Here is a 12643-nt window from a genome sequence, read left to right on the forward strand (position 1 = left end):
CATGACAAAATGGGCCCTCGCGCTGCAGAGGCCCAGTGGGATAGAGAGGAACAACCCGCCGGGTGCCAGGGAACAGTTGTAGGCAGACAATTAGAGTTTATCTCAGATAGAGGCAGACAAGACCGGGGTCACTGGCTCGGCCCTCCGGGACCCCCTCCCAGCCCCATTGAAACAAACAGATGCACACACGTACACACACACAAACACACACACACACACACACACACACACACACATATACACACATACACAGACGCAGACACACACTTACACATATACACACATCCTCAAACACACACGGATGGAGAATCTTAAAAACACACACACTCACCCCACACACACACACACACACACAAGCCAGCATGGATAAACACTTGGACACACTTTCAGACAGAAGGAGCAGGGTCACCAAGTCTGTTGTTATTAGCAAACAAGTCTGATGACATCTGCAGGGATTACAGAGGATAGAATGGACTACACCAAAGAACAATGTAATATAAAAGAAGGGATACAATGGTTAAATAGAAAAAAAGAAAAGAAAAATTAATTAATCTTTATAAATATGAACGTTTATCACAACCAAAACTAACAATTCTTTTCGGATTCATCTTGTTTGTGGAAAAACTAAAACACAAAGGCTTGACTGGCAAGGTTTGTGTTCTTTTCCCTCTTCAAAAAAAAAGATGTGGACCACATGTCTCCCCTGGTAACAAAGCCCTGTGTGTCTCCTCCCTTGACTAGTCACAGGGATGACTGAAGTGGAGCACAATAAGCCAGCTGACACCCCTTCTCTCTTCCCCATCCCTCCCGATCCTCTCTCTCTCTCTCTCTTTCTCTCTCTCTCTCTCTCTCTCTCTCTCTCTCTGTCCCCAGACATCACACCAGCGCACCCCCCTCCCTTGGTAACGCATGTGGAGGGTGGGCAACTGGGGGCAATGGGGAGGTGGGGGTCAGGAAATCAAACGCACAGCTCAAATTATTCAGGGGACGACACAACGAAAGGATCATGAAAGGTTTCTGGGAGACGACAAACGGATCTTTTCTCAGATTCACCGCAAAACATTCCTGGTAGTTTGACTCCTTCTTAGGTGGGAGTGCTACAAGAGGATTCAATCTGAAGCCAGTTACAGTGTGTTTTAGATACGTGGTCGGGGTAAGGCATCTTGCTCAAGGATTGGGATGCCGGAATTCAAACTCACGACAATGTTTAGACACACATCTCTGTAATCTGTTCTTATAGTTAAGCACTTTGTAACTTAGTTTTGAAAGGTGATATATGAATAAAGTTATTATTATCTCCAAATTGTTGAAACAAAGATATAATACCAGCGACATGTGAAGGCTGAACAGGCAAACGCATTGATCCACCCTGTGATTTTCTAAAGATGGCTGTTTGTTTCACTGCAGGCCAACGAGTACTCCCTCCCATCCCATCCGGGACACGAGGAGGCAAAGCCCAGCTTGTCCTCAAGCGCCAGCTCCGACCTGGCCTCCAGTGTGTCCCAGACCTACTCCGTAGTCACCGGTAAGAGCCACACGCCCCTCCACACACACGCTGCTCAAGACACGGCGTAGTGCACCAGGCAGCGCTACGCATATGTGTCTAAGCGCTAAGGGGGAACGCAAATTAAAGAATGCATGCTTATAAATTATGTATTTTATTTTATTATTTCACCATACATATTGATTCATAATTGAGTATTTTTTAATTAAGGTTCAAATTTGGTTTACATTTCTACCTTTTGGTTATTATTGTTTTTTTTGTTGTGGACTAGTGTACAGAAAAAGCATAATGGCTGCAAATAATTATCAAACGCCTGTTTGGTTTTATAGTTTTATGTTTAAAAATAGACCCTTTTGTTTTCTGTGAGCAATTTGGCTCCACAATAAAAGCACTGCTCCAGTGTTATTTATATCTAAGGCAGGCTGAGTGCCGGCACATCATTGGAGCCCATTAAGTCCTACAGGCCCTTTTCTGCTCCTAACTGGCTTTTGTGTTAGCACGGAGTGGCCCACTAACAGATTGACTGCAAGCACTTTTCATGAGAGACAGCTGCTGTTCTCGCCACACTGTGACGCTGTCATCAAAAGCCTATGATGGGTCCTTGATTGACAGCCACTGCAATAGCACAGTTGTCGCGTGCTTCGGCTGTGGTGTGTGCGTGTGCATGTGCGTGCGTGTGTGTGGGTGTGTGGGTGTGTGGGTGTGAGAGAGAGAGAGAGGGAGTGAGGGAAGGTTAAAGAGGTGGAGGGCAAGTGAGGGGTAAGTAAAAGAGAACCAGAGAGAGGGTGATGGAGGAGAGGAGAGGGGAACAGAGGAGAAAGGGGATGAAGATTAAGTGAGAAGGAGAGACGGAGAGATAGAAAGTGAGAGAGGATGATCCTGAGGAGGAGAGTGTGTGAAGGGTAAGGGCGAGTGAGGGACAGATAAAGAGAGAGAGTTGTGAAATTCATCGTATAAAATGGTTGATGTTTTCAACAGTGCGATTCCACTGAGAGTGCCTCCTTCAACTGTAGCTAAAGTCAGGTGGACAGTATTGGATATCTGCTGTCAGGTCTGATCGCCGCAGGGTTCATTTGAATATTCTTTCGTTGCTTGGTTTACCAAGGGCTGCACTGGCCTGAGACTACCCTCTTTAATAAACGCACACAACCCCATATCTCTCTCGCTAATGATGCAGTGAACACCATGGTCAATGCAGTGTTTCCCCACATGCATCCGGCAGTGGCACAGCGCCGCCGCTGGAGTACTAACGCCACTGCAACCAGCCATGCAAAAATATATATTGGGTCAATTGAGTCATGTTGGACCCCCAAAATGCTATTGGTTTGATTCAAAAACAAATGCATCGTAGGTGCCATTGTTGTCATCAGGGGAAAACTGGGGGAACATACTGACATCAAAATGGTGTTCTGCTTTGGAAGAATCAAATATGCATATTGATACTGTAGGTGGAATTAGCTCACGAATCCTTTTAGACTAAATGAAGAAAGCCTAATCATAAAAAGTAGCATACATATTTGATTGTGTAGAACGGAAGCAACAGTATTATGAGACCCACTGGGATGGCTGCAAGACTGAAAACTATATTTGCGCTCACATTAATGCTAAAACATGTATTTGTTGTTGTGCTGTTGGAATACATGCACCAGAGCCCTACTGGAATCCCTGATCACATTTAAACCTCTCTGTGCCCGTGCACATCAACATATTACAAGGGTGCCCCTCACACAAACCTCAGCACCGCAACATCTTAGGGCAATGAGTCCACTATTGTTCATATGGTTGTGACCATGTGTGTGTGTTTGTGTGTGTGTTCTTGGGTTTGTGAGTGTGTGTGTGTGTGTGTGTTTGGTAACTTATTTGTGTGTGTGTGTGTGTTCTGTTCATGTGTGTGTGTCTGTTCGTGTGTGTGTGTGTGTGTGTGTGTTTGGTAACTTATTTGTGTGTGTGTGTGTGTGTGTGTGTGTGTGTGTGTGTGTGTGTGTGTGTGTGCGTGCGTGTTCTTGTGCCTGTGACTGAATAGCGAAGTGGCCCTTCTCATGTGATCCTCTGGACCGGCTCTTGGCCCTCAGCTCTGTGTTATGGCTAAAAGAAAGACTCCCTTCTTACCCCCTCTGCTCAATGTGTGGGAGGTAGATTTGCCCCAGAAACCCAGGGGCCCCGGGAGAAGAAAGGTGTGTTTTTTGTCTTTTATGCTGGGGCCCTGCAATAACAGTGGTCTCGCTCCAGGGAGCTCACTCACATAGCAGGTGGCCTCCGGGGCCACCTGGGGCCTCTGGGCGGAGGGGCCCTTCATACAGCCAAAGGCCACACCATGTCTAATCGTCATAGAATAAGAAATTCAATTTGATAAATACATTTTTTATTATTAAGATAATTATCACACTTTATATTTAACATATTATATTTGATGTTATATATCTAACATACATGTTTGAAATATTCTGTTTAAATTAAATTAGTTGTATACAAAATAAGATGTACCTTCTCAGTCTCAGACGGGTCATTTGAGAATATGCTAAAGTGTTGGTTGTAGAGTTACAGCAAATTATTATTATAATTTAAAGTTTGGAAATGAATCCCTTGGATATAAATCTATTCCAAGTTGGAACAAATTATCAATAGGACAGAATCCAAATCCTCCGTGTGTATGGAGCGATGAGGTTATATCTGTCCTTTACATGCTTTGAGATTGCAATTAAAATTTTCCACAGTTATTGATTTTGTTGATTTTTATGTCATGGCATTTGCATAATCTGTTAAAGATGAATGATTAATGAAGGCATCAGTGGGAGCTGAGCTGGGCTTTCTGCTGAATACGGTGCATCTCTTGTGCGTTAGGGAAGAGACTGCAACACAGAGCTGGCTTGGAAACTAGCTTAGGTGAAGGGTTAGGAGAGGAGAATATAGCAGCATTTCACGTAGTAAGACGTTGGTTTATTATGAATATATATTTTTATCTATACTGATGTTGATATAATAATTGTTAAAGGTGTAATACATTATTTAAAATAGCCCTAATTATGAGTGCCTTACTTAAGTAAATATATCATTTTGTAAATAATAATTTCAAAGTTAAAAAAGTGGTGCATGTGGCTGGATGCATAGATGTATGATGTATGTATGGCTGGATGTATAAATCCACAGTGCACGCTTGGCTTGGCCGGATATATGGCTACTGTACACGATTTGTGTTCGTTGGATGTACATGATGTACAGTAACCATGGGTAGCTGTGGCTGGATGCATGGATATATGCTTGACCCAGTATCAAAAAAAAGGAAAGCTCCCGATAGGAGAAGCATGAAGTGTAGAGCGCTGTGCGCCAGCCAAGGATGAACATCATGTCACAATTTACTGCTGCTGGAGCAGGAACAGCACCTGGCTGGCTGCCCACTGCCGCAGTCTCACCCCTCTACGTCTAAGTAGGAGCATGTTAAGTGTGATAAAAAACATCATGTTACTGTACCATGTACTATGGATCTGGACTCACACTCACAGGGAATAGGAGGAGGAGGTTGGGAGAAGTAATGGTTTGGGTTGTAGTGCTGGCTCGGTGGGGTGTGCTCCCTATGTTTTAGCTGTGGGGGTTACATTGTGTTAATAGGCACCCTTCTGTCTCGTTTTACTGCTTGGCAGGTGCTGGTTTTGCATTGCTATTTCTTTGCCACGATCAAAGACATCCAAACTCTTCTCTCTCTCCCTCTCCCTCTTTTTTTTTTACTGGTATTTAGATTCAAATATATTAGAATAAAAAAGGTTAAAATACATCTTTCAATAACCTGCACTGCCAATCCAACTATATCTGCTTCCAAACCTCGCCTCCAAGAGCAGCAGGGCCAGCTACCGTCCAATGGTTGGCAAGCACCAAGCAGCTATAACCTGCAGTGATTTGTTCTTAGCCTATTGAGCTCAGCAGAATGCTAGTCCAGCCTCCGGCTGGGTTTATTTCACCCCTACGTCTCCCCTTCTCTCACTATGACAATAGCACACTAACCTTTGAGTACACATTCGATAATGAATGACTTTGGACAACTGAATCCAAGGCTTTTGTCCTTGGCGGACAGTGGACACTGTTCTGTCATCATTGAATTTAGTATTTGTGGAATTTTTAACTTTTTGGGATATTTGTTAAATCACAAATAACAACCCTTAACAATTTTCTCATAGAAAATCATAAAGGTGTTCAAAGTTGTTAAAGTTCACCAGAAGCTGTCCGCTGGACGGCGTGTGTGTGTGTGTGTGTGTGTGTGTGTCTATACATGTCTGTGTGTGTCTATACGTGTCTGTGTGTGTGATGTGATTCCCATCACAGTAAAAACGAGAAATAATAACAGCGTGTGGCACACATCGCGCAGGAAAACAACACTGACATAAAAGCCTTCGTAAACTTTCTCGCAGACTTTCCCTCATCTCATTAATGGCGAGGCAACTACATTGCAGCTCTATCCACAGACAAACACTTAAGAAGGGGAAGGCAGCGGCTTCCCTCCCAGTGCGGGTCTATGCTTGATGGGCTCTGCAGACGTAGAGATGGTGGGTTGGCGGTTGGTATCCGTGGTGGAGCGGAGAGAGAGACAGATGTTAGGGAGAACTCGATAGCATCTCACCACGCTCCCAGCCACGATGTGTTGGCTGTGGAGAGAGAGGGAGAGGGAGAGAGGGAGAGGAAAAGGAGAAGTCTCTGGGGACACCCCTCAGTTTATCTTCTATCTCCATCATCAGGGGCTCTTGATTTGACAGGATGCCTTTCCTTTTTTTATTTAATTTTTTGGTTTCTGTTGGTGTGTGTGTGTGTGTGTGTGTTTGGCCCCAGCTCGCGAGCGCGCTCTCTCTCTCTCTCTCTCTCTCTCTCTCTCTCTCTCTCTCTCTCTCTCACCCTCGTCTCCAGGACAATGAGCAACACTGCGTCTGATTAGTTTCAGAGTTCAGTGGTCTTGAACGTTTCAGCGTTTGCGTCGTTTCTGTTGCTGCGGCGTACCCCCCCCCCCACCCCCCCCCCCCCCCCCCCCCCCCCCGCGCACCCCCTCCTCATCTGTTTGACAACGGTTGCCGGGAGAGCCGCTGTTGGAAACAGAAGCCTGCGCGAGCAAACAGACAAACATCCCCGACGCACGCCCACGCCAAACGTTTGTTCTCACAATCAGCAGCATTCCAAAGTTTCCGGCTTCAAGGCTAGCACACCTCTTCACCGGGTTGTAATCTGTACAGTACAGCCTCACAGCCAGGCCGTCGCGGCCTTACAAGTTATACTGCGTGCATCTTTCCCCCTGGTCTCCCCTCCGCCTTCTCTTTAGTGTTTTCTGTAAATATGATGAATTCATTTGATCCTTCGCCTCATTTACGGAATAGCCGACAGGACGGCAAAGGGGGGGTGGCAGGCATGAGGAGTGCCTTTTAGTGCGGCTGTTCAGAGGTGCTGACAAGAGCGGGTCTCCACACTCACCACAGCCGTCCTTATCTTAATGAGCACATCTCCGCACACAGTCCTGTTGTAAAGCAACAATGGCGGTGCATTGTAGAGGGGGAGGGGAGAGGGGGGCAGCTAATGAGGCTATCAGGGTGGAGAGGGGAGAGAGGGGAGGGAAAGAGCCATCTCCCCCCCCCCCCCCCACCCAACACCCCCATCTCTCCCAAAGGCAAACAGAGCCTCCACCGCTAACAGTCACATGGGGGGCGAGGGCCAGGGACAGCTCGCGTTGATTGCTTTATGGTTTCTGAAGGCAAAATTGCCTTTGGAAACTTTCATTTGCCGGGGCAATGAAAAGATGGCAGAACTCCTCAGGCAAAATTATATCAGGCTCTGGAGTTTTGAACCGGGAGGCCCCCCAACCCCTCGCCCCTGCCTCCTTCGTTTGTTTGTTTGCTTTGTGGAAGTGATTTCATTTGGTGTTTTGTATTTTTTTTTGCTTTCCCGAATGCAGAGCACCGCAGAGATTATAGCGTTTGTTTACCTGAAACCTTGGGGAAATTCCTATTTTTTTTTTCTTCTCGCGCGTTTGAGCTTGATTGATCAGGCATGGATGTGTTGTTGATGTTGTTGTTGCCGTAGCGTTTCCACGGCGGTGTGTATTCACTTAGGCTGAATGGATTACTGCGGGGAGCGCACCGTTATGAACCAGGTGAACGAGCAAATCAACCGTTGAGGAGCACTTATCTATTCAGCATCCGTAGGAGACGTGAGGTGGTGCTGGCGGTTTGGAAATGTAAATGTATGTAAAACGAGCACTCCGTGTCCGTAGAGTGCCGCGCTCATGGGCTGAGGTCGACGGGATTCGCTCCGCCGCATTACAGTAAAGCACTGTGTTTAAGCGCAAGGAGTGGGATCATAGTTTAGGAATAAATTGGCCGCAGGGCAGTCGAGCTCCACATCATCATGCTCTTATAGGACGGGTTCACCGTGCGGTTCTATGCATTTGGCTCACTGAACACTCGCCTGATGAATTTGTCCTCTCTTCTATGGGTTAACACACCGTTTCTGTTCTATACAGTTGCATAGAACAGAATAGGTCACAATGCTCGATTGACACACAAAAGTGACCTTGTATCATTTGGAGAGGTACACATTCATCCAAAGCCTCTTCTGCATAAGAGAATACGAGAATGAGTGGGTGAGCGAGTGAGTGATTGAGTGGACAAGTGAGTGAGGGAGTGAGAGAGTGAGCGAGTGACGAACCGAATAGACAGACGAACAAGCCAAGTGAGAGAACAACAGAGCGCGTGTTATCGAAAAGGACCCGTGTCGATTGACAGTCGAGAGACCTTATCAAACAGGGTCTGCACGTCAGGTCTGCACGTCTTCACCACATTTTACATCCTTTTTGTTTGTTTCTTTTCTTTGTCTCCTCCACCTGGCAGACCTCCACCCCCACCTGTCCTCCATGTGTGTTAAGGGGGAGCCCCACGAGGCCTCCTTTGCCCCCTTCACCCCCTCCTCCTGCGGGGTCACCTTATCCCGCCCGCCCTGCCTCTCAGTAGACGCCTCCACCCCGGGCTACCTTGCCCATAACCAGGGCCAGCCCTGCTACAGCCAGTATGCCAGCCAGCCTATTATAGCAGGTACAGCCCACCTCCGAGGACAAACCCCCCACCAGATTGGAATGCAATTGAAACTAGCTGATTATTTTTTATTTAACTAAGTTGTATCATAGTCATTTTTTTCATCCCCAGTTCCGCTATAGTAGTAACGCACCTGAAGTGGTACCAAACAATGGGATTAAAGTGTTTTGTTATTGTGAATCAGGAGCGTTTAAACCCGTTACTCTTTAGCCCCACTGTTGTGAATACACAAGACAAGCTGACTGTTCGCTGCTCATTAGGGATCCTCTCTCTCTCTCTCTCTCTCTCTCTCTCTCTCTCTTTCTCTCTCTCTCTCTCTCTCTCTCTCTCTCTCTCTCTCTCTCTCTCTCTCTCTCTCTCTCTGGTCTAACCCACATTGGGTTAGACCAGAGAGGCGGTGGGGTTGATGGAGGCGGAGGGAGGTCTGGAAACAGGCCGTAGTTCCGATGCTTGAGTGCAGTTTTGTAACGGCCCTGTTCAGACCCTCTGTCAACCTATAGTTCCCCCGAAGGCCGTCACTGTCAATTACAGAGCTGAATGTTGACCAGAGGAAACACTGTGTACCCAGCTCTTATTGGCTCACTGGCAGCTCTGTGAATGTGTGTGTGTGTGTGTGTGTGTGTGTGTGTGTGTGTGTGTGTGTGTGTGTGTGTGTGTGTGCAGCTGAAGTGAGTCACAGACAAGCGTTGATTGGTAATTACTTTTCACTTTCGCGAAAGCCAATGTCCTGCTCGCAATACAGTAGCCGTGTCAAAGGTCACCGTGAGGAATGTAGCCACAGTTTTAAGAAGGGTTTAGACGAAGTTGGGCCTGGATCTATCTGTCCTCGGTGTGACTTACAGAACAACAATGTCAACGTCAAAAGATATACTGTGATACTTGTAGCACAGTACGTCACATTCACGTCGCACCACCCACTTCAGAGTGGGTGGTGCGACGTGAATCCCATCGATAGCACCCTACAGCCCGGTGCACTGAGGAGGGTTTCTGTTCCTGCACCGGGACGTACCCTGAACGCTCTCGTTCGTGGGACTCAAGCGCTTTGTGTTTGCATGCAGACGGCCGCCATTTTCCTAACACCTTCCTTTTTTCCCCTCTTTGTGTGTTTCAAGGTCGGGACATGGCCAGCACGACCTTGCCGGGGTACCCCCCCCACGTCCCCCCGACGGGCCAGGGCAGCTACCCCACCTCCACGCTCGCCGGCATGGTGCCCGGTAGGTGACATTAGCGTTGGGTGTTTCTTTACGACGCCGTTGATATTAGTTGGCCCTCATTACGTTTTATAACAAGTTGTATAGGAGGGCCAGCCCCCCGCCACTCATTCATCCTCCCCCCGGGAACGGGAGGTCACTCCAGACCGGGTGACCGCTGGCACGCGCCCACCACGGAGATTCTACTGAATTGCAGTGCGGCGGCTGTGATGTCATTTACAGTATTTGCATCCCACGCATGCGTTACCGTACTATCTCCCACACACACACGCGCACCCACACCGTGTCGTGACTCGGATGACCCCCGAAGAGACCGCGAAAGAAATCTTGACGCTCGCCCGTGCCGGCGGAGCTTGTGATAGCTCTGTTAGCGAGGGGGCGGTTAGCGTGCGGTTAGCATATAGCTGCCGACCGGCGCATTAGAAGAGCTCGATAGGCGATAACCACAATTAGCGGCTGGGAGATAGGACAGTTCCTCCTAGCCACCACCCCCCCCACACCCCCATGCTCATTACCCCCGGCCATGTCCAGCACACACACACACACACACACACACACGGCCCATCGATAAACAGGCCGCTGTGGGTCCCCCCTGCTGCCTCTTCCTCCCGGCCCTCCCCGGGCTCCGGCGGGGCCCTGGAGCGTATCTCTTCCCCCCTCTACTTAACCCGCAGTTCAGGTTCACGGCAAACAGTTAAGGGTCACAACACTGAGGCGTGGAGGGCCTGTAAATATTTAAATCACTATCTCTCTCCCGGGGACTGGTTCAAGTTACACACACACACACACAAACACACACACACACTCACATCCACACGCATGTGGGCTGTCGCGTGGATGCTATAGCGTGTAGATGTCTCCGGAAGGAACACGACGACGCGCGCCGTGTGTGAGGGACAGGTGTTGCGCGCCGACGGGCGACGCCCACCTGTGTTGACGATTCAGGGAGGGGCAGGGGAGTTAAGGGGGAGCTAAGGGGGAGGGATAAAGGCGGAGAGCACGGCGATGTGTCAGCTCAATGACACCAAGGATTTTATTTGAATAGCGGCATTAGTGCTGAAGGAACTGATTCATTGATACTCGCATCCTATCACGCAAACAACCGCTCCCCATCTGGAAACACACACCTTGAAACACACACGTACACACATTTGAACACACACACACAAATACACACACACGCGCGCGTGCCCACATGCCCGCACAGACACAACATACACACAGACAAACACATACAGCATGTGTATGTAACCTCGCACAGGATCCTTTTTACTTATTTATTTTACTTTCATTTTTTTTCACCCCCCTGGCGAAGGACTAAGATTTAGTGAGCGGTCCAAACACTGTTAGCACAAAGGCCATTCTTCAGCCACTTCCTATAAAACCCAGCTTTTATAGACCCATAAAAGGAAAGAAACGTGTGTGTGGGAGTGTATGTGTGCATTCGTGTGTGTGTGTGTGTATATATGTGTGTGTGTGCGTGTGTGTTGGTGACATACCACCCCTCCCAAAGTCCTTGGACAGTGGATAGAGAAAACCCTCAGAGCTCAGCAGCCAATCAGCAATTCTAATCACTTGACTGATTTCCATTAAGTGTAAGGAACGTCGTTTATAGAAATGATCCCCAAAAATGAATCGCTGAATAAAAACAGGAACACGGCACATAACATAACGTGGTGTCATTAATAGGGGGGCTATGCGTCGTTTTGTTAATGAAGCACAAATGAGATTGTGACCAGTGAATGCATCCTGGCAATCAACCTAACCTGCTCTTCCTCTGTGTTTCATCCAGGAGGGGACTTTTCTGGAAACCCCTACTCCCACCCCCAGTACACAACCTACAACGAAGCCTGGAGGTTCAGCAACCCAGCATTACTCAGTAAGTCATGTTCACTCAAATGTGTGTGTGTGCGTTTGTGTGTTCGCACATGTGTGCACGTGTGTGTGTGTGTGTGTGTGCGTGTGTGTGTGTGTGTTGAGATTATAGTCCTAATAAGTCAGCCAATAGTGAATAGTGTCAATAGTGTTATGGTCCTTTTTAAAGTTATTCCACTAAACGATCCTCAATGCTATTTCCTAAAGGTATTTAAAGCTGTTCCCTCTATAAGTTACGGTGCATGACTAGCGAGGCGTTTGTGGGGTGGAAGTTGACACCGTGTGTTCCTACTCTTCTGTTAACTTCCAGGTTCCCCTTATTATTATAGTGCCGCGTCCCGTGGCTCAGCACCACCCACTGCTGCCACGGCCTATGACCGCCACTAGTTACCACGGCGACCGCTACAAGCTGCAGGGCCACGGCTACGGACCGCACATCGTCCCCGTCTGAGGAAATGGAAGAAGAAAAAAGGATGGGGGGGGGGGGGGGGGGGTGGGTTTGGGGGTGCTGAGGGCAAAAAGCGAAAAGATGGAGTCCACCACATATCCAATCCCCGGCCCTCCCCCTCACATCCCCTCCCTCCCCAACTCCCCCCTCCCACCGCTCCCCACACGAAACTTCGACGCCGGCGTACGTGCAGGGATGGGCCGGGACGTTTTCTGGCGGGAAGTCGCCCAGCTTCTTGTACGATACGGGCCCAGATGTGGGCCACCATGGGAACCAATAAGCCCCGCCCTCATCGCTATCTCTAGGCCGGAACACTCTCAGAATGACTTTAAGAGATTATATAAATATATATTATAAAATATAAATTGAAGAAAAAAAAAACACGTGAAGATTACCATGTAAAAATGTTGTTTTTTTGGTTTTGTTTTATTTTATTTTTTTGCTTCTTGTTGTTGGTGTTGTTTTTCTTCACGGAAAGTCACGTTTCCTTTGCGTTATTAACTGCAGTATTTTTCTGCTTCAAAATAAAAGTCCATGGGGAGAAGGT

At 47.9% G+C, this 12643-nt stretch overlaps 1 protein-coding gene across 1 annotated transcript in view; it reads left to right on the forward strand.

The window, feature by feature from the left end:
• The window catches only part of pax2a (paired box 2a), a gene marked incomplete at both ends in the record, with an annotated part of 28141 nt that extends 16042 nt beyond the window's left edge, over positions 1-12099 (forward strand). The window contains 5 exons of the mRNA XM_079729076.1: positions 1386-1525; positions 8362-8562; positions 9675-9776; positions 11566-11652; positions 11978-12099. Coding sequence (XP_079585202.1) covers positions 1386-1525; positions 8362-8562; positions 9675-9776; positions 11566-11652; positions 11978-12099 — 652 coding nt within the window. The remainder of the gene's footprint in view (positions 1-1385; positions 1526-8361; positions 8563-9674; positions 9777-11565; positions 11653-11977) is intronic.
• Positions 12100-12643: the final 544 nt, after the last annotated feature.

The sequence above is a fragment of the Pollachius pollachius genome (genome assembly GCF_949987615.1).
Source record: "Pollachius pollachius genome assembly, chromosome: 2".
NCBI classification, from domain to species: Eukaryota; Metazoa; Chordata; class Actinopteri; order Gadiformes; family Gadidae; genus Pollachius; species Pollachius pollachius.